A 27,171-nucleotide genomic window follows, 5' to 3' on the forward strand; every position below is an offset into this window, starting at 1 on the left:
AAGGATGTATGTTGGAGTGTGTCGGGAGTGGACAGTATGCCCAGCCCTATCCCAACCAGTTTGTTCCCTCCAAGGGATCCACCCGGCACAAGGACACCAGGACAAGATAAGTAGGATAACAATGCTCTTTATTTTATAAATCAAAGAAGAAAAAAAAGAAATAATTACACACAATTCATAAAAACAAAGAGTGCTTCCCGCCCGCAGCTGTCCCCCCCGCCCCCACCCTGCTATCTTCTCCTGTCCACCCCTTCCCGGACCCAGACAGCGGGTGCGCAACCCCACACACACTTCAAAACCCACACCACACACTTTTCTTTCGCACACATGCCCACTGCAATACACTCCGTGATCTGGCACCCCCCGCCACCGGGGCACGGGGGGAGAGAGAACCGCTCTCGTCCAACTGGGGGGAACTGCGGAGAAGGCTCCACACACGCACGCACACCACGCAGATACACACAGAACACAAAAGAAAATATAGGGGGGGGGGGGGGGGGGGGGGGGTGTAGCTCGGCCTGTGCCACCGTGCCAGGCCTCGCCTACGTCCCAAAAAAAAAAAAAAAAGAAACACAAAAAGAAAACCTCCACGTCGCTCCTGTGGACGGGCTGGCGGCACATCATCTTCTCATTAGCCGCTTGTGCCAGCTTTGCGGGGTCGCACTGAAGGAAACAGTTCTGTAGCCAGTCCGCCCTCTTCCATCTTGTGCCGGGGACTCACGCACACAGTTGCTGATTCACGGTGTCGCTTCCCTCTCAACTGGGGGATCCACCTCCCGGGCACGCACTTTCGCGGGGTGGGGGCTCTCCTCGGTCCCCGCTGCGTCCTGAAACTGCTGATTGTTTCCCTTCTCCCTCAGGGACTCACCACATACTATCTTCTCCCTGCTGCTTTTCCTGGAGCCGCCTAAAAACACACACAGAGACAACCTCTCATCCACACGCACCAAAAGAAAAAAGAAAAAGAAATTAACCAACGAAACAACTCAAAAAAAAAAAAAATCCGCCCCAGGTCACGACTCCCGGGGCTCAAACCAAATACAAAATGAACCCAAATTGTGGCGGCAGTGTAGCACAGTGGTCAAGGAGCAGGACTCGTAACTGAAAGGTTGCTGGTTCAATCCCCGCTGGGACACTGCTGCTGTACCCTTGGGCAAGGTACTTACCCCACAACTGCCTCAGTAAATATCCAGCTGTATTCTTTACAATGATAACATTGTAAAGAAATGTAACCTATGTAAGTCGCTTTGGATAAAAGCGTCTGCCAAATGAATAAATGTAAACCAAAAATAACTAAGGTAAACCTAGCCATGCCGGCACTTTCAACAAAAAACAAAAATTCCCACAGTAAAACCCCATGCACTCGGCCTCCCAGCATCTCTGCATGTTGCTCCCACCCACCTGCCTAAGTAGTCCTGGCGTCAGTGGCAGTTCTACCTTGTATAGCGCCCTGGGCGAACCCCCACCAGAAAAATGCAACAATATGTCAGTGAAACTATATACTTACAGTATTATGAATGAATGGTGGTTTATTTGGTAGCATTTTGTAGTGTGACTGATTTTACTAATTGCATTAGTACTGTACAAAGTTAGAGGTGCGCCCCGCTCCCCCTACCTCGGGCTTCCAGTGGGGAGACCTGAGGTCAGCCTACCCCCACCCCCCTCTCCATCTCATACTTCTGAGTGGGAGACCTTCCCAGGCAGTAGCCTGCCTAGCTCACAAACTAGAATCAGGGCGCCCACTCCAACAACGTTAATTGACCCACACGGTGACATGATATCATTGACATGACGTGCAAATGAGCGATAGAAAACTGATCACGCAAATATCACCATTCTGAATTTTTTTGTGCAGGCGCCCCGTGCTTTTACGCGCACATTAATTTATGCAATGAGCTACGAGCCTGAGAATGTAATTAAATCATTCACATTCCCTATGAGAGAGAGTGAGAGTGACTTTGACGTCATCTTGAAAAAGTTTGATGAGTACTTTGTACTGCAAAAGAACGTCATACATGAGAGAGCCCAGTTCCATCAGCAGACACAGAAACCAGATGAGAAAGCTGAGAACTTTATACAGTATGTGCACTGTACGAACTTTCTGAGAACTGTGAATTTGGCGAGAAAAGGGACGAAAATATTAGAGACAGACTCGTGGTGGGAATCTGCGATAAAGACCTATCAAAGAAACACCAGCTTATAAAACATCTCACGCTGGACTTGGCTATTCAAATGGTTAGAAAAGCTGAGGACGTGAAGCAACAAATTAGCTAGCAGGGGGAGCCCTTGCGCAGCATCCAGGAGATAAACCGGCATAAACAGCAGTCTGGGAGAGGGACACTCAGAACAGGGAATTATGACAAAAGAGAGAGAAGATCAAAACAAAGCTGGGGAAATAAAGCAGAAAGAGGTCAATATGGCTATAGCAAGGAAAGATGTACAAGATGTGGAAAGACACAACATAAAGAGAAGTCAGGCTGCCCAGCACAAGGCTCAGTATGCAGGAGATGCAACAAAAAGGGATACTGGGAACGCATGTGTCATTCAAAAGCAGTCATGGAGGCCCGAGATGAAACAAATGGAGAGGGATCATTTTATCTTGGGGAAGTAAGACTGAGTTCTGTGATGTCTGACTCAAAGAGGGAAAAAAAAATAATCTGCGCAAAAAAGGATAAAAGGAGCGGGAAATAACTGTTTCGGTAAGTTTCTTTTTGCATGACTGTCGCACACATTCTGATGTGTTCGCATTTCTTTATCCGCTTCATGCCATAATTTGAATTTAACCATTATACTATTTTTGCGTTTTACAGGAAGCTGTGCGGAGAATGCATAATGCTGAAAACAACACACACAGATATGATCCACAGACAAGGTAAGCTAACTTGTTTTGTTGTGTACCATCGCGATTATTTTATAACAGTATACCTGGAATTCTAAATGAACTTTTAATCAATCTTCCTTTCCTGTCCATGGCTTTTCCAGATGTGGATCCTGACACTGTACAAGGTGAGTCACCATGTCTAGGTAGTTAGACCTATCATTGTTAGGCAGTATGTCTAATGCCCTAAACTAACCTAAAACAATAGGCTAAACAATGTACTGTTCTACTGTATAGGCTGCACTTAGAAATAAATGAAACTTTTTCTGCCACTCTAGCATACTGCCAGACCTATTATGAAACTATTCGAAGGAGTTACAGGATGACTCAAGAAGAGAATCTAGAGAAGAAAGAGGAGGGCAGGATCGCTGCTCGCATGAGGCAAAGGAAGAGAAGAGTAAGTCAAAAAATAATCATTTCCCTTATATTTCTTACATTTTTCCCTCATTTGATGTTTTTAGTGGTCTAATTTCTGTTTTCCTCTGTTTTGCAGCTGCACAAGACCAGAGCTAGTGTTCTTCGAACTGAGGAAGAGGCTGCCATATGGAAGATTACAACAGAAGACATGATGTCTGAAGAGGAAGACGCCATCTTGGATGGAAGGTCAGTGTGGGTCGTCTGGCCTCCAGCCCGTAGTGCACAGCTGTCTGCACTGTGTGGGGTGCTACAGAATAGACTGGACGCAGACCAAAAATATGTTGTGAATCACCATGCATGAGTTGGTGCAGACAGATTCACAATGGAGACCACAGAAGCGTCTTGAGAATGCTTAACAATTAGTGTGTTCTTTATGTTCTCAAAAAGCATTTACATTATATTCTATTATATTCAGTTCTATCCTGTTCTATGTTCTAATATATATACATTGATACATATTTATATATAATACACATTGTCAATTTATATGCCTAATAATTTCTTATACTGTATTTCATTTACTGATGATAAAAGTATTTTTGTGTGTATGTGTAATTTTTGTCAGACTATCTATATAATCTATAAATGCAAAACAACACCAGTAATAATAACAATAACAACAACAACAACAATAATAATAATAATCATATTAATAACAATAAAAACCATATGAAATCATGTCTGAGAGTACACACTGGACCAATAGGGAGGGGCTTCAGAGGAGGGGCAAGACATTGTGCCACCAATCCAAGGTAAGACTTTTGACCAATTGAAGAATACCTGGCCCAAGATGTGAAATGCAAATGTTCCCTTTCAAGCACCCCCAGGGGATTATTCACCATGGCAACTAATGGCTCTAGGCAGGCCCCCAAACCGGGTACATATCCAGGGGTATCCGGGACTGTGTAACAGGACCGCATACTCCTGGATACACACGGTTATCTGTGGAGTGTCTGGGAGAACACAGGAGTGTGCAGTCCCGGATACACCTCTTTTCACGCAGTGAGTTGACTCCAAGGGCAACCCAGAAAAATGGAAAGTGGCTTTAGAGTTGGGTCAAACAGCTGCCCACTTCAAAATTAATACAGGGGCTGACACAACAGTAATAAATCATGACACAATCAAAACACAGGCAGAGACAGGTTCTAAATAAACCAGACATTCCTCTTCTTAGCCCAGGAGGACGCTTAAAATGTATAGGTTTTTTCGACACAGCCTTCAGCTACAAAGGGAAACACCATGCAACAAAGGTGTATGTAGTCACAGATTCTACAGTAAACAATTTTCTGGGTAGGGAGGCAGCCATAGCACTAGGTTTAGTGAAAAGAGTAGAGGAAATAAGTAGGGCATTTGGTGAGCATGGTACATTGAAGACTGAGTCCATCAAAATATGCCTCAAAGAGGGAGCAGAACCCTATGCAGTAACAACAGCTCGCAGAGTAGAACTTACCAGGATGGAGAACTTGGGAGTGATTGAGAAAGTCACCCACCCAACTGACTGGTGCAGTCCAATGGTGCCAGTAGTGAACTCAAAAGGGAAAGTGCACATCTGTGTAAGCATGAAAAAAGTGAATGAGCAGGTGAAAAGAGAAAGATACATGCTTCCCACTATTGAAGAAGTCTTGGCAAAACTAGCAGGGGCCAAAGTCTTCTCCTCCCTCAATGCATCCAGTTGGTTTTCGGCAGATTCCTTTGCAAGGGTGTAACTTTGGGTGTAACATTGCGGGGATTGAGGTCTCCATGAATATGATTATTTGGGGGGTTTGTATTGATCGGTTTTGATTATTGGGGGGGTTACAAAGATCTACCAGCCCCAACAAACATAAAAGAGCTGAAAAGAGCATTGGGAATGATTAACTATGTGGGGAAGTACATACCCCACCTGGCAACCATCGGGGGGTCACTCTATGATCTCCTTAACAAGAGTGCATGGACCTGGGACCAACCACAAGAGAGAGCCTTCCAGAGCCTGAAACAAGCACCGATGATCAGTACTGGCATCTTACATCTGATAATCGACCACAAACCCCTGGTCCCCTTAATCAACACCAAAGACCTGGACACAGTGTAGGGATTTTTCCTTCTTGTAAAGTAAGGCTCGTAGTTCCAAAGTTTAGGTTGAAAGCAATTTAATAACAAAACTAGTGTTGAATTACAGTATGAAACATACCGGGTAAAAGCAAGGCAGGTCATTTACAAAGTGATGTTGTTTGGGTACAAGCCTTTATACCCAAAACCTGAAATAAAATGTTGAAATAAAATGCAGTTTCCTGTCCCTGATTGGGTGGCAGAGAAACAAATGGACATTTACATTTGTAAGGTTTTTGAGGCTCCACAGAGTCTCCTCCTTCATCCTGCTCACAGGAAAGGACAGAGGTATCGCACCTCATACAGGAACAAAGGGTGTGGCGTGGAAGGCAACCAAATGGTCATTGTTAACATCAAGGTATGCCAATCAATTCCCTTTGTCTCTGACCCCCCCTGCATTTTCCTTACACACAGTACCAATCAGGTGCCAAAGATTGCTTCTCAGGCTGATGAGATTCAATGTCGCAGTTGAGTATGCACCGGGTAAGACACTTGTGGTAGCAGACACGCTGTCTCGGAGTCCAGTAGGTAGCACCATGGACAATGATACAGAGGTTGATGTCTGCTGTTATGTTACTCCATTATAAGCACTTTACCTGCATCCAAGTGGAAGCTGGATGAGAACAGGAGAGCCACACTATCTGACAGTGAACTCCAAGCAGTAGTAAAACTAGTAAGAAATGGATAGCCGGACCACGCTAGCCATCTACACCCATCAGCAAGAGACTATTACTGCTACAGAGGTGAGATCTCAAAGAGTGGCTGGTTAGTCATTATGGGAAGCTGCATAGTTATACCTCAATCAATGAGGCAGGAGTTAGTAAGCAAAATCCATGAGGGGCACCAGGGCCTCGCCAAATGTAGCAAAAGGGCACAATCATCTGTGTGGTGGCCAGGCCTATCAGCTGATTTGAAGCAAAGCCTGGAGACATGCGAGTTCTGTTGTGAAAATAAGAGAGCACAGAGAAAAGAACCACTAAACCCAACCCTTTTACCAGACAGACCCCGGGGGTTGGGATGGACTTGTGTGAACACAAAGGGAAGAACTACTTGGTAGTTTGTGATTATTACTCCCGCTACCTTTAGATACTGGAATTACCTGTTACAACAGCAGACCAAGTGGTGGCGAAGTTGAAGGCTACCTTTCCCAGGTGTGGAATCCCTGACACAGTCTGCTTAGATAAAGGACCACAATTTTCATGTGAAACCTTCAAGAAATTTAGTCTGGAGTATGACTTTGAACACATCACACCCAGTCTGCACCACCCATCCGGGAATGGGCAGGCAGAACGGGCTGTGCACACAGCAAAAAGAATCCTGTTGTAGAAGGATCCATTGCTGGCCCTTCTGAGCTTCCGAGCCACTCCCACAACGTCAACTGGCATGAGCCCAGCGGAGCTTCTGATGGAAGAGCGGAGGAACCGCCGATATCTGCAGGCTCTCCCTCAAGGGACTGATATATGCAAGTTTGCAAGACCAGAGACTCAAACAAGCCCAGTCATTGACTGTGAGCAAACTCTGAATTCGCCACATCATCTAAAACAGACTCCTGAAGGTCTGACAATCACCAGGTTGAATAGAGTCTGTAAACCTATTGAGAAGTTAGATCTGTAGGGGTTGCATTGAGTGTGTTTTGTTATGAATGCAAAGTTGTTGTTGAAAACAAATAGGAACTGTTAAAACCTAAAAGTTAATTAGTTAATGCGTGGAACGAGTTATGACATTAGAGAGTTATTCATAGGACAGAATAACGTTCAGGTTTAATATCATTCTTCCGGTTTTGTGATAAAAGGAGAGATTAGAAAAAAAGGAGTTGGTGTCAAGGATGTATGTTGGAGTGTGCATCTTTACCGTACAGCTATGTTGTGTATCCGGGATTGACAGGAGGCACATGTCTGGTGGGAGTCCTGGGATTGGCGGAGACCTGGAAAAGGAAACAAGAGAGAGAGACTTGGCAGAGAGAAATTGTACACATGTAAAACACTAGCACCTCATGTTCCACTCAGTTATATAATAAACAAGATAACTGGAATGCAACAGCTCTTGTTATCTGACATATTTATGAATAAGTTTCGTTGTTTGAACGAATCTTGTTATGACTATACTATAAAATGACTGTCACTATAAAATAATGCATGTTGTATCTGTAAATGAAAACCTAGTTTTCATTCATCACTCCGTTCATCACTGAAATTAACTAGCCTTAACACAGCTGCAGCTGATCTTGTGTTAAATTCTGTGGTCCCACTTTATATTAAGTGTGTCTAATACCTGTGAACTTACATGGTAACTAGATGTGTAAGTATTACGTAAGTACAGTGTAACTACACATTGGTACATAGTATCTACAGCTCTAAATCCTGTGTAACTACACACATGTAGCAACCCACTGAATGGTATGTGTAAGTAGCCTACAAATGTGTAACAGGAAATTGGTAAGAACACTTTTTTCACTTCAGTAAGTACACGTGTAACAGGAATTATGTAACTACAGTTTGTAACAACAATATGTAGTCACACAAGTTTTCCACTTCCACACATAGTCTTCAATACTGTAATTACCATTTTGGAATACATTGAAACTTCAGGGAAATCATGTTTGATTCTTATATACATGCAATGTATTTATGACTTGCAGGACCAATGTTGAATTACAACTAATGTGTAAGTAGACTGGACTCAAATGCCAGTGGCACCCCAACCTTCTCCGAATTGCTCCAAAATGGTCTCATTCGTTTGTGCTACGTTTGTGCCGGTTTGTGCTGTAACAATTTTTGTTTGTGCTGCTATGGATTTGTAGATATAAACATTGTATTTTTGGGCGATGACGTCACCCAGCACCCCAACCTTCTCCAAATTGGTCCTAAATGGTCACGTTAGTTTCTGCTACGTTTGTGCTCGCTTGTGCCATGATAATTTTCCTTCGTGCGGTTATGCTTTGGATAAACACTGTACTTCATGGCAAAAATTCTGTGACAACTTCCAGAACGCTGCTTTCTCCATAACGAAGAAAGTGGCTTCTACTGTGCAACGTTTTGCTGGTTGGTGACATTAAATAGTGGGGTTTTGTCATTTTTTTGTGGGGTTTTGTCATTTTTATTTAGATAGCTATAAGTAAAAAAGAAAACTGTTGGTGACTGTTTATCATGCGATGCACCACAGCCCATTCAGAGGAGGAAAAAATGTGTCCAGATAGGTTATGGATGAAATTTTAAATTATTAATATGCCATGATACAAATTAAGTTATTTTTCCACAGCAGACAGTGACAATGACCTTTCTGTTGTTACAGTGGCGTTTCCAGAAGCAGGTGAGTTTGCAATTACTTAATGGGGAATTAAACAGATTGAGTGCATTTTGAATTTGAGATAGGCTGCTCTAGTTGAGACCTTATGCAGACCAGGGCTCTGATTAAAGCAAACCTATGGTAACTTCAGCCATATGTAGCCTCCTCGGGGTTACCCATATTGATGTGAGCAGCTAGCTTGTTTCAGATCAAGTGAAACCTTAGCCCATCCGCACCATTTTTCTGTGTTCACCGTAGGGCTGGGTGATATACCGAAAACTTACTAAAACCAGCATTATGAAGCTCTCACCGACCTAATTTTAAAAATGTCAGTATGATAGGGAACAACATTGTAAGGTGGGAATGGGAGACACCTGACAACATACAGACTGTGGCACACTAAAATAAGGGACTGTTGCTCAAGTAAGCATTCTTGGGCCATAAAATACAAGGAATGTGTCCCCGCTCCTCCACACCAAGGAACTGTACGACAGGATGGGTCACCAGGCGGTAGGGAGAGTCAGAGGGCACGGGATCTTGACGATCCCAAAACTCTCAGGGACCCTTCCTCCTGACCAGTGGTGAAATCCCAACCTGCAACTATCAACTATTATTTCTGTATATTCTGTTTGGTTCAAGGTACACATGTCTTGTTTGGTCTCATTTTGATCCATAAAATGCAAGTAGCAAAGGGGTGATAGTTCTATAACAGTAGAGGGTCTCCTAACCTTTAGTCTAAAAATCCGCACAGCAGGATGAAAGAATGAACAACAAAGCACATGCCCCAAATAACGGGACAAGAATAAACACCGGCACCAATCAATAGCCAGATAAGGACAAAACCTAGTGGGGCTCTGTCCATGACCCCACCTCATGTGCTGACCAACTCCTTATGGTTTGGGTATATAAAGGGAAAGATTTCTTCACTCAAGGAGCACCGTTAGCACGGACTCCTGCGCATCAAGCGTATAGCCACGTGACTCTGCATTGGTAAGATGTGTATATTTGCCATCATTTGCACTCTGCCATACTGTTTACTGTAATGCAGGAACTTCTACCTGAGTGGAATACTTTTAATTGGAACAATTTGGATTAATAAAAATATTAGCCTTAACCTTTGTTTGTGATTTCTCATTTAGCCATTTCTAACGACGCACGTAGCAGGATTCAAGGTTTTTCCGTATGTTCTTGCCGTACCGCTCGAAACCCACTGATACTTACGCTCATAGTCAGTCTTAAGTATTGCACTATTCTGACGAGTCTGCAGTCCCTAGGTGGGCCGCCTAATGTATATTCTATGACTTAGAGTATAATACGGCAGCGAGTTATATTAAATGTGCTGGTACGGTATCCTACGTCGTGGACTATGTAGCCCGATCACCTACAAGCCAAAGCAAACTAAGAATTCCTGGGATGCTTAGATAGAATTGGGAATTGGGGAACTAAAATGTAGGTTGGCATAAAATGGAGTCAGATTTGAGATATCTGATAGGCAGATTTTAACATCACTACTTCCAAAGACGCAAACGCGTGCATCTGCCTTCAACAGCCACCACTTCCCTCATTGGTTGTGACTGGCTGTCCTACAACATTCATTTTGTGCAGGCACATTTTCATCTGTGCCCCTTTAACCAAAGCTACAACAGCCAATCACACTCATTCCTCTGTGCATAAATGGGGAAATAAATACTTGGTATGGCACTGATGGCCACCCTTAGGCCATATTACACAAGGAAAACCCATTGTATTGTGGTACATCATGTTTGAAACAGAAGAAATGTTTGTACTGTTTGGGCATATGAAAATTATGTGATAGAACTGTTCCTCTATTGTTCATGAAAAAAAAAATTCTGGTTACATTACATTACATTGATTTTAAAGGACAAGATGATGAGTCTTCCTCCTTGGGGGAAAAAGCTGATGTTCATGGCTCAGAAAATAAAGGCACTTGAAGAGGAACGAGATTTTCTCTGTCAGACTGTCACAAAACTCTCAAGCAAGAAAAATATAACTTTTTAGCTCTATCAACTTGTTTTATTAAAGAATTTAGAAATTACTGAACAAGTTGAATTTTTTAACTAGCCGACACACCAAGCTAGTATTAACTCCTGCATTAACTTATACTGAGTTCACATATGAGTGTGAGACCACGAAGAGAGGAAGGGGTGGGTTAATCCTTCTATTGTGTTAACTGTGTTGGTAGCAGCCAGTGCTGTGGGCAGAAACTAGTAGATTCAGGTCACTCAGTTAATCGCTCATGGACAGTTTGAACATGAGCGATTAACTGAGTCGCTATACTGTCGCTATACTTATTGTATGCACTTTTGTAAGTCGCTTTGGTTAAAAGTGTCTGCTAAATAAATAAATGTAACTGTAAACAATGGATCAAATTTGACCCAAAAAAGATTCTTCTTGGAAGCTACACCCCTTTCTCTCTTTCTCTAGCATCTGTCCCACTACGGGAACTAATTTTTTCTCACAGTATGGGCTTCTCACTCTCCATCCCTCCCTCTCCGGCACTCCTCTCCCTACAGGAGCTAACTGTATGGTTTTCAATGGATAATAAGTTAATTACGAGGTAAAACAAGTCATTTTCTAACACAATAGGAAGGTAGACAGGAAATTAACTAAAACAGACTACAAGTAATATATAGCGGTAACTATAGTGGTATAGTTTTCATTATTCCCAAACCCAATGTAATAGTGGTTGCAGTAGCCTGCCAGTACTATCAGACTCCTTTACTGATGTATTTAGTAGGTAGTCTTAACAAGAATCAACTGACTGGAGAAGATTATATTAATATAAGGGAAAAACTGGGATAGCCTCATATATTGTATTGGACATATCATTAATGGATATGACTATACCTTAAATGTATACGGCCAAGAATGCCTATCTTTGGACTGAAGGTCATGACTCATGAATAAAATCAAACTCAATATTGCAAGTGCAAACAGCTCAAAATGTGTTATTGTTTTGTCAGACAGAAGGGCAAAAAAGGAAGTAAAGAAAATCTTGGACACAAGCACCGACAGCAGCACCAGTGACACTGATGAGGAGTCCCTGACGTCTTCCTCCTCTTCAGAGTCATCCGATGGTGACATTCCTCAGACACAAAAAAAAGACTAAGGGGGCTAACAGGTCAAAATCTACCAAGCACAGCTTACGTGGTAAGCACATATCCTGTTTTTGGATCTCATTTTTCTGTTCTATAGACCAATCAGAGACTTCGAAATTCAACCAATTTGCAATGCCGGTAAAATTGTCTTTCAAATGAGAAGAGAGGAAATTATTAAAAGTAGTGCATTGTTTCACTTCTGACCATGACCAAATATAATCATTGATGTTGATTTCTCAACTACATAAGCTATGATTGTTCTCATGAAATGTGACAATTTCTTTAATGTTAATGGGTAACATTCTTGCAATCACCAGCTATTTGTTTGTAGTTTTGATGCATTCAATGAGTTGATGTGTAAATAGAAGGCATTGGATTTGGAAGCAAAGCTGGTTCTTTCTTATTTCATATTCATTATATCTTATTTCTAATGTCAGAACATTAACATGTTTAGAAAATGTCAGAAATGCAAACATGAAATTTATGTTGGAAGAGTTATTTTAATTAAAAAAAAAATGCTACCAGTTCAAAAGTTGTTCCTGGCGCTTCTAGTGTTACAAGAGCCAGGAACAACTTTTGATTTTTTCATGGTCTATGCCTGTAACTGCAAATTGATCAATTTGATGCAAGTCTTGTTTTTTAGTTTTAGTTCATCTAATTAAAGAAAACTTTCATCTTTCAACAGCAACAACCCCAGATGACATACTGAAGCAGTACAGTAAAGTTTTTAAAGCCTTCAAGAAAGAAGGGAGCATAAGTAACATATGCACCAAAGTTGGGGTTGACCGAAATACACTCGCATTAACAGCTGTTGTGGCTGAAATACAACTTGTCGATCCAGAGTTTTACCAAAGCATGCCTAAGTTCAGAGCCAAGGAGGAGAAGCTCTTCGACTTTGCAAAGCGATGCCTGGAGTCACTGACAGCAGACCTCAGGTCTGCCATAGAAAATGGCAAAAAAGAATGTAAACTGCTGCCAATAAAATATAAGTTGAGATAGAAAGACACAAAACCTCTAAGCTATTTATTTCTTTATGTTTAACTGTTGATAAGGTAAACTTTGTAATTCACATGGATTGTGGCCATACTGTGATTGACCTGATAAATATGATAATTGAGGTAGAATAGCTTTTTTTGTTATTTTATATAAAATGTATTTCATTTCCAACAATGTCAGTATGTTAAAAACATTTAATTTCACAATGGCAGGTTTGTTCTATTTCTAGAAAAACAGGCAGTCTAAAGGACCTCCTGGCTGTTCTAGTGTTAACCCAGCTGCAGGTACACTGAAGTTTTACCTTAGAATCTATTACACCATCGTGTGTATTGTGGCTTAATAAACATCATTGTTTATCTTCAGCAAGTATGGAGCAGTCCTCCATACTTGCTAAAAAGTAATCATGGTTTAATACACATTTTTTTTTTCCAATAATAATGTTCTACCATCTGAGAATGAGGCACGATACAGTCCCCATTCAAGCTATGGTGTTCAAGGAAGTGATATCTGTTTTCATACGGTAGCACGGGAGGTTCAGGTTAGAGTTATATAGTTATTTGAATAGCACAGCTACGATGATCCTCACTTTTGTGCGGAACAGTTATTAGCTATCTGGAAGCCTTAAAATTTAAAGGGGGAGGAAATTCAGGCTAGGGAGCCTGAATGGGTTACAATTTTTGTGTTAATATAATGGCTGTGGGTTGTAACATTTATGTTAGCATTAATTATGTTTTTCTTAACTGTAAAAGCTTTAATATGTTGGGGAAATTGATTACTGGCTATCTAAAATGTCTAGTGAAGTAAAATTTAAAATTACATCATGGAACTGTAGAGAGCTACAAAAAATCAAGAAGGTTAAACAAGTTATGAATAGGATCAAATCAATGCAGTCTAGTATAGTATTTCTTCAAGAAACACATCTGATGTATAAAGATGAGTTGAAGATTAGGAAGAGGTAGAAAGGCAAGGTTTTCTCAGCTCCCTTTACCTCCCAAGCAAGAGGTGTCATTACTTTGGTTCATGAATTTATTCCATTACAGGTGAACAAGGTCATTAAAGATAAGGTGGGACAATATATTGTCATTCAGGGGAATCTCCTTAAGGAGCAATTAGTTTTGACAAATATTTATGCTCCAAACATTGATGATCCCAACTTTTTCCAAAACTTGTTTCTTACTCTATCCACTCTTCCTGGTAGTTGTGTGATCACAGGTGACTTTAATTGTACTTTGGATCCGGTGAGGGACAAGAGCTCAGGAGTTGACCAGTCTCATCCTCGAAGTAGGGGGATAATACACCACTTCATGAAAAAAATGAACCTGATAGATATCTGGGGAGAAGCTAATCCTAATGACTTAAAGTTTTCATGCTACTCCAGTACACACCAGTATTACTCACGTACAGATTTCTTCCTGATATCAGCAAATTTAAAGTACAGAATTAAAGAGTGCTCTTATAATGCCATTCTAATCTCAGATCATGCTCCAAATTCCTTAGTGTATCAAGACTTCAAATTAGTGAGCGATGCCCCTAGGTGGAGTTTCAAGCAAAAATGGTTGGCTGATCCCAGCTTTGTCACCTTCCTGGATGAGCAAATAAAATTCTACTTTGAAACAAATACAATAGAAACCTCAGCAAGTATCAGGTGGGGAAGCTTTTACGGCCTTTATCAGGGGCCAAATAATCAACATCATTAGTTCTAAAGCTAAACAGACATACCAGAGGCAAAAACACTGGAAGCAAAAATAAAGGTATTGGAAAAAGAATTCTACCAATCAGGTTCTCCAGAAAGCCCATCAAAGATTACTCTTGCTAAGAGCTCAATATAATGAGCTATCAGCATCAAAAGCAATGGCCAGCCTTCTGCGGCTCAAACAAACATTCTATGATTAGGGGGAAACAACTGGGAAGCTTCTTGCATGGCGCATCAAGCAGTTAAAGAGGGAGGGAGATGGACAGTAATAGAAAGAAGAGATGGCAGGAGAGAGAGGGGAATACTGATAGACAGAGAGACAGAGGAATGGATATGTGGCTCACCCCGTTTCTCTCCAGAAAGGATTCCTGGGGTGTCGATTATGCTGATGCTCTCCAGCACAGGGTTGCACATCTGAGCACACATAAACCTGTGGAGAGAAACAGGGACAGTGAGTGTACATAACCCTGTGGAGAGACACAGGCACAGTGAGAGTAAATAAACCTGTGGAGAGACACAGGGACAGTGAGCACACATAAACCTGTGGAGAGACACAGGGACAGTGAACCAGGACACTCCTAGCCTAGCTAATGACTCAATTTATCCACTATTCATGTAATTCTTCTTGTCCTTATTTTTTGTTGTTTGTGTTTCCTGTAGTGCCAAGAGAAGTGAGGTGTATAAAGAGTTTGTGGAGTTCACAGACACAGACAACCTGAATCTGCTCAGATACTGCAGTACACGATGGCTCAGCCTCCACACGTACATCCAAAGACTGTTGAATCAATGGGCTGCTCTGCAGACTTACTTTAATAGTCATGAGGATGAGAGGAGTGCTAAAATCAGGAACCTGGCAGGCTACTTCAATGATCCTGAGATCAAGTTCTATTTTCTGTTTCTGAGTGCCGCTCTTAAGCCATTGGTTGCGTTCAACACTGCCTTCCAGGTAGGTCGAATGAATGGTGGAGACCTAGTATTATATATACATAAAAAATAAATGTCTGTTTTATCTAAGTTTACCCATGTTTGCCCAATAGGCAGAGGGAGTGATGATCCATAAGCTACACAGTGAGATGACAAGACTGGTCAAGAGATACTTGGGCTATATTGTTCCAACTAGATTAATTGTGCATATTCCAATCATTGAAGTATCATATGGACACGAACAGCAGCTGGCAAATGAGGGCCTCTTCCTTTGGGCTGAGGCCAGAGCATTCCTTGCAAATGAAGAACTCTCCTCCATGTTAATGGCAAAAATATATCAGTATGTTATAACTTCAGTAATAATGATACCTGCATGCTTCATTTGTCTTTCTTCATGATTCCTGGTTAATATGTGATTCTGTCATAATTTTGCTCTTAGGACAGTGAGAGCTTTCGATGTGGAAGTCATTGGGAAAATGCTGAAGATCTTTCCCTTAGACTCACAGCTGCTCAGTGACCTGAAGGTGTTGGACCCAGTCTCTCGCCTGGACATCTCTCCTGAAACAGGTTGACCTAGTTATTTTGTTATTTACCTACCCCCTCAAATTATCTTATTATTGTAAGAATACCAGCTCCATACATTTAAGTATTCAGTATTTAACCTAACTGATAAGTATGAAGTTTTTAACCTAACTGATAATGTGTTGGAAATCTGTTCATACCACATAGTGACAAGGCTAGGTCGCATGTTTCCACAACTGAGGCTTGATCCAGATAAACTGAGAGAGGAGTTCACAGACTACCAGGTCACAGACAGCAAGGAGTTAACCCAGGAAGAGAGAGTGGACAGATTCTGGGGCCTTGTAGGGAAAAGTGAGACTGAGACCAGGTTCAGTCAGCTGGCTAGTCTGATGAAGGCATAGCAATGCCTCCTCAGAGAGGACTTTCAGCATGGTCAGAAAGATTGTAACAGAAAATCGAATGAGCATGAATAATAGCACACTTTGTGCACTCTTGTGCTGCAAAATCAACTATACAAACCCTGCATACAAGTACACTCCCTCCAGGGGGGTACTTAGAGCAGCAAAGTCCGCTTCTTACAATTACAATTCTGCATGTAAGAAACACTAAGCCATACTCATGCAACACATACTGTAAACACACAATGTTAATGTAATGTACAATGTTATGTTAATGTACAATGTTAAATACATGTGTTTTTGTCACATGTTCCACAGTGCTACATTACATGCACCACAGTGTTTAACTGCTGTGCAGTGTTTCTGTTTATGTAATCAAATTTGTAATACTAATAAAATTAAATAAAAAGAAACATGAATAAGTCACGTTATTATGTATTATGTATTCATTTATGTGTATTTAGCCTGCCTCTGCCATCCAGCGCCATCCAGCACCCCCCCCCCAAAGCTCAGAGGTCTCCCGGTTTTTGGTACCCAAATGTTGACAGGTATGACACCATTACTGTGCAGAATTTGATCAAAGCAAGAGTAGCTGCAGGGTTAAGGTCATGGAGGGTATTGCAACACAATGCATTTCATTGCTCACCGAACAGTATCTATCTATCTTCACAGAGCCAAAGTGTGTTAGCTGCGTGCGAGTGTATTGAAGGACAGCATTTGTCTTGCCTCAACGCTCCTTAGAAAATGCGCTGGCCATGGCTGTGCCATGGCATAGTGCACAATTGGTGATTCCAAAACAGAGCAGGAAAAAAGTTAACCAAGCACATGAACCCATACCAACAAGTGAGCAGGTTCCACTACCTTGTATGTGAACCCCCTAGAAGTCAGTTTGACATGTTACACATCATGATGAAAAAAAGAACCAAAAGTGGCAAAAATATACATTAACCCCTTTGGAGCTGGTATTCATTAACTACTGGATCAAATGCAGAGTTTAGCTTGTTCCTTTCAAGTGCGACCATTAAAAAGGTTAGTGACTAGGAGAATGTTAATTCACTTGCTTTTAAGCCCAATACCTGTTTACTATTCGGATATTCATTTGTTGGGTAGGTATTCCGCTTTCAATTTTGGGATTCGGATATTCGTTTTTTTTTTTTTTTTTTTTTGCTAAATGTAGGCTATCAGTTAAGGCGAACTGCAAAATACATTTTATCAGCACATTCTTGTGCTATATTTATACTTTTTAATTGCACTGTTAAAATGTGGAAATATATACCATCTCAGCTTGGGCGCCTAACATCCCTCACTCACAGCAGTGAACGTCACGGGGATGGAAAAGTAGCTGGCGACCGCCGAGCTCGTGCTTTGGGACTCGAATGGAGGGTCTAATTGTTTCGACCGACCCCTAGCTACGTTTGTCACCCTGGAAGGATGGGATGCCATGCTTCTCTCTGCCTCCGGAGGGGCGTGAGACCATTTTTAAATTTCGCGGCTCCGTCAGCAGAGACAGCGATGGGAAATGAAAAGTAGCCGGCGATCGCCTAGTTCCTACTTTGGGACTCAAACAGAGGGCGTAATGGTTTCTACCGACCCCTAGCTAAGTTTGTCACCACGGAAGGATGCTAGCTGCAGTGATGCCATGCTTCTCTCTGCTTCCAGTAGGGCATGAGACCTTATTTAAATATGGCGGCTCCGTAAGCAGTGATGTCGATGAGTGTATAGGATGGGTTAAATGCAGAGGACAAATTTTGTTTCAATTTATGCGAGTACTGCGAAATGACAATAAAGAAATTATAAATATAAATCTTATAAATGTACATTTCAAATCTTAAATCTTGGAGCTAGTATGCTGTTTCTGTGCTTCTGCGCTTCTGATTCACAGCGCTTTGTCAGGCGTTGACTCGGATTCGGAGCCTATTATTATGAGCATTTATGTAGGTCTATAATTTATCCATGATAAGAAAAGTTGTCACAAGCTGTTATTATGTCACAAAAAAGTGCATAGATAGGACATTGTTCAACCAAACACCTCGGGATTACAAACATGCATAAAACACACCAAACCTTATAATAAATAACAATACTGTAGAATAACAGAATCCTTAAAAATTAATGCCTTTAATTAAACCAAAAGAGACATGTTGCAGCGCTATGCCGTCCACCTTAGCCGAGAATGGAGAAATGTCTGGCTGAGTCCTTCCAGAGTCATGCTCAGCACCCGCCCCCTGGCCGAAGCTTCGAATATTTGCTGATGATTATGGATTGCATTTATATAGCGCTTTTCTACTCATTTGAGTACTCAAAGCACTTTACAGTTATATGCCTCACATCTACCTACCAGTGGCAGAGGCTGCTATACAGGCTTACCAACTGGCCACTGGGAGCTGTTGGGGGTTCAGTGTCTTGCTCAAGGACACTTCGACACTCTGCCAGGATGAGCCAGATTCGAATCAGGGACCTTCCAATCCCCAGTCAACTGTTCTATCTCCTGAGCCACTGTTGCCCCAGAACCCAAAAAATGGTATTCGGGACAGCCCAACTAATGAGCGTGCACCTGTGTCCTGTTTAACACATCAGCTCCACACAGTGCACATTTTACAGACAATGACACAGGAATCACAAAAACAACGCAAAAAAATAGTAAGTAAAATTGTGAAACTCGCTGACACATCAATATTCTCCTTTTGAACACTTGGTGCTGGAAGAAATCCTGATAAAACACATCAGTTTAATCCATTTCACTTAATCAACAGTACCTGCACAAAGTAGCTCCAAAACAAAGTAGGTAACTACACTGCAACACAACAAACAAATACAGTAAGCGCAACAGTACACATGCATTCTCTCTCACACACACACACACACACGCGCACGTATGCACACGCACGCACAGTGCAGGTGACATACAGCAGATTGAGAGGAAGCAGAGCAGCTTCATCAAAGGCTCTAATTGTTAAATTCACAAGTGTCTCCTGTGTTGGGCCTGCACTGCCCTCTTGCCTCTAGATTCATATCTGAACCACTGCAGGGTCAAACCTCAGTTTACCTTTTGATGTCTTTACCACTATTCCAAGATGTTGAAAAGAGTAAAAATAAAGAAAAAACCGTGTCCAAACCTTTGACTGGTACTGTGACTGTGTGTGTGTGCGTGTGAGTGTGTGTGAGAGACTATCTGCATGTGTATGTGTGTGTCATTTCTTCCTCTCAGTATTACTGGAAGTGTGACAATGCTGAATCAGTTCCCCTAATTATCAAAATGAGCATACCTCCGCTGACCTTCGTTTTTCCGTCTTTGACAAAGCAAACTCTACTCACAGAGCCACTTACAGGCCAGCTTCACATTCTGCTTTATAGTAAAATGTTATCAGAATAATACTGATAGCACAAGCAAACTTCGTTTGGAATACAGGTTAAGCACTGACGTCACTTTCCCGCCGGAATACGCCCCCTCAGTCGGACTGAGTGGCAAAACATCCTGCAACATAGCTGCCTTTAGTAGGGGAAACTGCGAAAGCGGGAGTAAAACGATTATCTGCTTAAATTAAAGGCACTTGGACTCGACAGTGATCCTTACAACTTACCAAAGAACCAGTGGTGCATGGACATTTACATGTCGCCAGGAATCGGGTTTCCTGACATTTATATGCACCTGATTTCGATGCCGGGGAAATACACAAAGCAAAGCCTGAAGGCATACAAAAGCCGGGACATTCTAAAACGCTTAACGTGGCTTAATGTTCCAAAACTGCGATCAATGATCACCAAATTTCTGTCGGACATCTCTTGTCAGAAACACTTCCTCCTGTCAAAAATGGTTGTTATCTCACGTTAAGCATTTTCCTCTCCATTGAAGCCCATTATAAGGAAAAAGCTTAACGTGCCTTAATGTCCCAAAACAGCGATCAGTGATCACCAAATTTGGTCACCAAAGTTGGCCTAACGTTCATATTCCTTGGATTTTAATTTTGCTTTTTTGATAGGAGATGGTGTTTATGACATGTGAGATGTCAGACAAATTTGGTCATCATTGGACGCTATTTTAAATATAGCGTCCAATGAGAGATGTGAGATGTCAGACAAATTTGGTCATCATTGGACGCTATTTTAAATATTAAGCCACGTTAAGCCTTTTCCTTATAATGGGCATCAATGGAGAGGAAAACGCTTAATGTAAGATAACGTCCATACTCATAGGATTTCGGTTTAGATTTTTTTTTTTTTTTTTTGACAGCTGAAAGTGTTTATGACAAGAGATGTCCGAGAGAAATTTGGTGATCACTGATCGCTGTTTTGGAACATTAAGACACGTTAAAAGCCGTTTCACGTTAAGCGTTTTAGAATGTCCGCAAAAGCCTTGACGCTTGGTCGTACTTCAAGGCGGGATTTGTTGGCGAAATTAAAGTAAAAATATTTTTATTTTATTACAACTTTTATTCGGAAAACTGTAAGCTACAAGTCTGGGTGCCTGCATTCCAGTTGTTTCTGCAAATTGCAGCGACCAATTTGCTTCTCTTTTCTTTAGATAGATAGGCCTAGATAGATAGAGTACTTTATTTATCCCCAAGGGGAAATTTAAGTGTTACAGTAGCAGTAGAAAATGACAAAAGACACACATAATTTACAGAAACACACACAATGAGGTAGATTAAAAGAACACAGCATTCCCAAGCTTTCTGCAGTCTGTAAAAAGATAGTTCTGATTTCTTGTTGAATCTATTTTTGTACAATCAATTGCACAACAGCTCTTTCCCATTTTAGATGTGGTTTTTTTTGTGTTTTTTTCGCGGCATTCAAGCTGAACGCTAACGCTGCCACTCAGCAAGTGGCTGTAACCCGCGGTGACTCCACCTACTGTGACATGACATGCATAACTTCTGTAAGATCACAATTCTGACACTGCTGCAGGATCACAATGTGCCAATCTAGACATTTTAGGACCACTTCCCAGGGGCTTTGCCTTTCTGTATTATTGGCCAGGTTCTTCCTGTAATCCTGCACCGGCAAAGAACAAAGTACCATATGGCAGAGAAGGACTTGAGTTAATCTGGCTGTGGGAAAATCTCCTTAACAAGATCTCCCCTGTCCTGCCTAGTCAGGCTTGGCCAGAGCTCTGTGTGATGTTTACACGTCTGCCAGTATCATCACTTTGCTCTATAAAATGTTCTCTCAGATCCAGGCTGCTTGCTTGATCAGGGATACCAGAGTGGGGAAATCAGCTTTCTTATCACAAGGGCATTCCTGTACTCCAAGGGCAAACATGCCCTCTGTCTCTGCGTGCTGTTGAGCAGCTGGAAGAGATTCAGCATGAGACCCTAACCCAGACACAGGCAGTGGCAGTCGGATGGGCTGTGCTTCATAGAATGTGCTCCATTCTTGCATCATTAATTTTTAAATGATCTTTCTGATAGGTAGAAATGCTAATCATTTCCTCTCACCTGGTGTTCTAAATGGTAAATTGCTTGCTGATACAAAGGTTAATGTCAAAATACTGAGGTCTGAGGCCAGCAGGACGGGCAGCTTAAGTTTCTAATGGGCAACTCGGGCTACCATATGGGTCACTCCATTTTTAGCAGTCACGTATGACATAGCCATAATTCTGGCTAATCCACATTTCCACGCTAGCAGGGTTTCGTTGGTCTGCTATTTCCCCCTCTATTTCCCATAACATTGTTGGGATTGAGGATGCTGGCTGCCCCTTGCCTGTGCAGCTCAATGGCTACTCCCACACTGAGCAGCATTGGGTTTCTTGAGGTGTGCGAGCGGAGAACTGAGGAGTGGCCAGAAATGCAAAGGTCCCAGGCTGGGTGCCTGCGTCATGTGGAAACAACCAGACATTCTGGAAGTTACCTGAGAAGCTGTTCACAGTACACATCCCACCGGCAACACACAGATTAACCATAACCATAACCATAATCGGAATGGTAAAGCTTTGGCACTCTGGCACTGATTGCGCCATTCCTGAGTCTGCTGTTCGTGACAGAGGGGGTTCCGCTTTATTGCAGAATACTGAAAGGTCATGTTCACATATTCCCACTTGATTCAACAGAAACTATAACTGGCCTATTGTCTCAAAAGTCTGGCATATGGGAACAAGACACAATGTAACAGGTAGACTGCAATTCAGATGCACCACCCCCCCCCAGCACAGTCTGCCAAAGTATTAAGCAAATTCCATTCTGAGCACATAAGAGTCATTCATCATGACAGGTAAAAAAAGGTAAAAATGTTACCTCGCCTTTACCCAAGTTAGAAGTCAATGCTGAATACTACAGCTGTATATGTGAGCACATCCCAGGTTTGACTTATAGTCTTGCTACCCTCCTCTTCACAGACGTTTGTACCATATGAAGTACTCCACTCCCTTTCTGTACTCTTTGATACAGGAATAGGCCACACCCCAGCTGACACAGAACGCAGACAGACCCTGGGGGATCCCTTATTTAAAAACCAACCAATACCTGGTAAGAAAGTTCAAAGCACTGACATCATTAGAAAACAAACAAGCATCAAGACTGAATGAGAAACAGAAACGCCTGGCTGCCCTAAAGGATTTTGCATTCTTTTGTTTGCTCCCGTTTTCCAGTCTGTGGAAATACTGGCGATGCCCACCAAGGAGATACACTGACGTTTAGTAGGAATCCCTTCTGTTTTCAGATAAGATCAACATGGAATGCATAGTTAATTTGGCTATTCTGCTAACAAAATGTTTCATCCATAAAAAGGAATTTTGCATAAAAACCCAATTTTTAAGGATGACTTAAATTACATCACCTCTTTATGCACTATTCAGCAAAAAATCCGTAAGATGCATGCAACTGTCAAAATATAATTTATTTCTGTTGTGTTTGTCATTGTAGTCTGGCTGCTTATCTGTTGTTACTTACATGGTTTTGGTGTATTTTTATGTATTTGTGTCTCATGCATTTTTATGTTATTGCAAATTGGAAAAAAATGTATGGAATGTGTTATGAAGACAGTTCTGAGGAACGGCACGGCGTTTGATCCGGAGACAAGTGATGTGTATTAGATTACAAACGCTGGAGACAAGCAATGTGCATTAGAATACAAAGTGATGCCACTACATCCGACCGGAGCCAAACGGCGCCTCTTGATGGTAACAGTCTGCGGAACACGGGGTTCCCCATTACCATATACGGACTTCACTTCCAAAGTTTGAACCCGACGGAGCAAATTAGGCAACGAGGTTCAGGAGAGACCCAATCATGGAGGGAGCTGTTTAGCAATTCACAGCTCCACAAAACCAATCAAAAACAGCACCCCCCTCTGGTCATTGTAACTCATGTAAATGTACTTACTGTAACTATATAAAAAAGAACTAAACCTTATACTTGTTGAACTTCTGCTCAATGCTGATGTTCCCACGGCTGGCTGTGCAAATAAACCTTCCTGTCTTTTTCTACGAACATCGAATCTGCTTCTTTGTTGGAACGAAACACGTTTTGGTATTTGGGACATTTACTAACAGAATGTGACACCTGCATGGTGGTTTACGTCAGAGAACCTTGGAAAACTCTTTCATGTGAAGATATATCAATGAATCCTCTGCTGGAGGAGACAAACAAGGACAGATATCGCTTCCTTATCGTATCAATAAATCAATTACATTTTATTAGTTTTATTTACACACAAACATTTCACATGTTTACACCTGATGTCACAAAGCGCTGTACATATAGCAGAGTGCATGTTTCCAGAGGTAATCAAAAAACAAAAAAAAAACCCAGTCCAATTGAGAAAAAAAAATGGGAAATTACTCCCTGACCCTGGGAAAAAGGTCAAGAGATTTCTGGAAAATAATTGTGGAAACGACAACATTGGCATAACACATAAAGCAGCATCAGTTCACTGCAACAGTTCATACGTCTCCTATAGAATTAGAATCATCCTTAAGGAGGTGACTAGTTATCGATTAGTGGGTCACAGAGGATGTGAGGATATAGGAATCAAGGAAAGGATGCAATTGAGTAATATTGGGATGCAGCGCATGACTCTCTGAAGATGAAGGTGTCCTGGAATGTGATGTTAGCAAGCAGAATGCATCATGAGGAACAGAGTGAATTGGACTGCTAAACATGATAGTTGGGAATTACCCAGCATCCACTGCAGGACCACTAGCACAGAACAGAGTCAAGGCTTTGCCACGTCACTAGATAACTGCTCATGCTAAATATACAGAGCGTCAACACCCCAAACTTCAGAATAATGAGGGCCAATGCAACCAGATAAGCTACAGCGGTGTTGGAATAAATAAGCTCCATGAGGACATTAAAGTTATTAAATGGGGCGGCAGTGCAGCATAGTGGTTAAGAAGCAGGACTCATAACTGAAAGGCTGCCGGCTCAATTCCCTGCCGGGACACTGCTGCTGTACCCTTGGGCAGAGTACTTAACCCACAAGTGCCTTAGTAAATATCCAGCTGTATAAATAAATAACATTGTAAAAAAACTGTAACCAATTTAAGTCACTCTGGATGAGAGCGTCTGCTAAATGCCAATAATGTAATATAATGAGGACAGTGCTACCTCCAATACATCTTACAGAATAAAGAAGCTGAAAGACAGCTATAAGTAAACACTGCAGTAAAATAAAATGCATAGATAATGCTTGGGCACTATAGTGTAGTACTAAAACTTGCAGCAACTTGTGCAACCAGCATATTGTTTTTTGCAATGCAGTACAGCCTGGTTAATAACTAACACTAAACAGGTTGGTTCAGGTGAACAAGGCCTTCAACATGGCATTCTATGCAGCACAGACACTAAAACCTAACAGTCCATACAGTCCTGGTAGCAGTATTCAGACAATGCAACAGCAGCAGTAAAGCAGTAGATTCAATGCTGTAAAAACATAACTTCAGTTCATTCCCTGAATGGACTGAACTGAAATAGAATTTACCCCAACTCTGATGATCAAAAACTAGAGTGGGTTTTGAAAATAAAGCACCAACAGATCTTCCAGTCTTATACATATTACCAAACACAAGTGGAGGTTAGACAAACAGCAGTGGGCAACACCATTAATACAATTAACCTATAGAACAGAGAGAGATAATTTGTGCAATATTAAAATCAGTCAGTGACAGTTCTGTCAGTAATGCCCCATTGCAGGTATGAATGGGAGATAAGGGATGGTAACAGCACACTCCAGCAGTTAGGCTTTCACTGGAAGCAAATTAGAGTAACACCACCAGCTCCCACTATATACAATCATCTGTTTCTAGTAAACCCTGGATTGTCTCAAACTCCATTTTCACTGTTGGAGTCCAAACTTCTAACACTATTGAACAGTCTGTCTGGGTTTGCTCTCTGTTGACTCCAGTGAGACTAAATGCAGTCCTACAACAGAACTACCCATAATGCATGACCCTGAGTAACTTCTAAGATCAACAGTGAAATGGCATTTTGGGATGTTTTGATTACTTGTCAAAGACTCAAAACCCTTAAAAGTAGCCAATTCATACCCATATTTCCAATGGGTAAGTGCACCAGACGTGTTACCTGTAAGTAAACCAGAAAAATAGCTGTCGTACAACATATTTCCTCCATCCTGCAGAATCCTCGCTCACACCTCAGTTTCTGTTTCACCACGTTCCCTGAAACACCATTAACTTTTGTAGTAACTAGAATGTGCATTTGCACTGGCTCAAGAACTGGTATACATATAAATATAATTAATCCATTTAAATGTAACGTATGGTAGTTTCGCAGCTCGTAGTCGCTACAGAACTAAACAAAATGAATGAACTCCCAAGAGGTTTACAAACATCCTTCCCAGTGCGACACCTCGAATGACCACTCACTTAACTAGCCAGATGAATTAGGAAATAATAAAAAAAGGACTGAGGCGACCTGCACAAAAGCAGATCGTCTTCAAAACACGTTAGATACCTGTACATTATTCGGTTAATCTGAAATAACTTCATACAAACGAGTTACACCCGTGATCAAACACTGCTAATGAGTTGCTAGCAAAGTAGCTGAACGGCACCCAGCCCATTCGCACAGCCAACATTATAAATACACAAGCTCACAAGCCTTCAGCGTTAATGTTAATATTACTGGGGGGGTCACCTGTTAAGGAAGGCGTTGCCAAAAGCGTTGAGTTTGCGGAAAGGTTTCTTAGGGTCAACCACCAGCGCATTGCCCGGTATCACCCCTTCCTGCTCGCCGTGCATGACCGCTATGAAGGAGTCCGTGGTCGGCTCCGGGCCTATTCGCATGCCGGGAAAGTCCTGCTCCATGAGGTGGCGGATGAAAGTGGTCTTCCCGGTCGAGTACTGCCCAACCAGCAGAACCATGGGCTTGTTGTCGAAGTCGGCGTCTTCCAGTGCCGGCGAGTGAAAATCGTGGAAGCGGTACGTGTCTTCCAGGGGGAATAGTTTGGTCCGGTAGAGCCGCCGCAAACCGTCCGAAACAGTCTGAAATAATTCGGGGTCTTTTTTTTTTCCGTTCTTGTTGCTCCAACTGAACATGTTGTCCGAATCTAGCTACCAATGTAACTGGAGAAATTAGGCTATCTAGCTAACAGTAAAGATAGTAGGCTACTATTCGCCCGTCCCGAACAGCCGAATGAAGTTTTAGCTTTGCTAACCGAAAGGTTGGCGTCCTACTCGCGACTAGCTGGCTACACGCTAATTTGCCTCTACCAAGCAGAAAGGTTAGTTGTGGATATTTGGTTAACTTAGTTTCCAATCAGATTTAAGTATTTCAAAACTAACAATAAGCGTATTTTTATTTCCCTCCTATCACTGATTTTGAAGTAAATTTTGGATAAATTAAAAGGGCCAACCCTGTTTCTCTTCCACGAGCTCCCACTGTACTGCCAACTGGC

At 41.8% G+C, this 27,171-nt stretch overlaps 1 protein-coding gene across 8 annotated transcripts; it reads right to left on the reverse strand.

Annotated features, from left to right (window-relative positions):
• Positions 1-622: 622 nt before the first annotated feature.
• LOC118790967 (EH domain-containing protein 1-like) lies at positions 623-27,171 on the reverse strand. Of its 8 annotated transcripts, none has more exons than XM_036548136.1 (5): positions 26,412-27,171; positions 14,821-14,906; positions 7,235-7,307; positions 4,746-4,844; positions 623-907 (listed from the first exon to the last, which is right to left on the reverse strand). In XM_036548136.1, the coding sequence occupies exons 1-4, from the start codon at positions 26,810-26,812 to the stop codon at positions 4,778-4,780; spliced, it is 627 nt and encodes a 208-aa protein (XP_036404029.1). In that variant the 5' UTR covers positions 26,813-27,171; the 3' UTR covers positions 623-907; positions 4,746-4,777. The 8 variants fall into 8 exon arrangements, with proteins under 8 accessions (XP_036404029.1, XP_036404032.1, XP_036404028.1 ...); XM_036548135.1 differs by lacking the exon at positions 623-907 and adding an exon at positions 1,533-3,554; XM_036548133.1 differs by lacking the exon at positions 623-907 and adding an exon at positions 6,483-6,555 and having other exon boundaries at positions 3,924-4,844; positions 7,240-7,307.

The sequence above is a fragment of the Megalops cyprinoides genome, chromosome 16 (genome assembly GCF_013368585.1).
Source record: "Megalops cyprinoides isolate fMegCyp1 chromosome 16, fMegCyp1.pri, whole genome shotgun sequence".
In the NCBI taxonomy this organism is placed as follows: Eukaryota; Metazoa; Chordata; class Actinopteri; order Elopiformes; family Megalopidae; genus Megalops; species Megalops cyprinoides.

Bases quoted from the DNA above. Each gene is read 5' to 3' on its own strand.
- LOC118790967 (XM_036548133.1), bottom strand. From the start codon at position 26,812: ATGTTCAGTTGGAGCAACAAGAACGGAAAAAAAAAAGACCCCGAATTA. The intron at 7,308-14,820 runs GTGAGCCACATA...TTCCTTTTCCAG, and splicing joins CCTTTCTGGAGAGAAACGGG to GTCTCCGCCAATCCCAGGAC. The intron at 4,845-6,482 runs GTAATTCCAGTA...ATGCTTACACAG, and splicing joins TTGGTCTGCTGTTGTAACAG to ATGTGCACTTTCCCTTTTGA.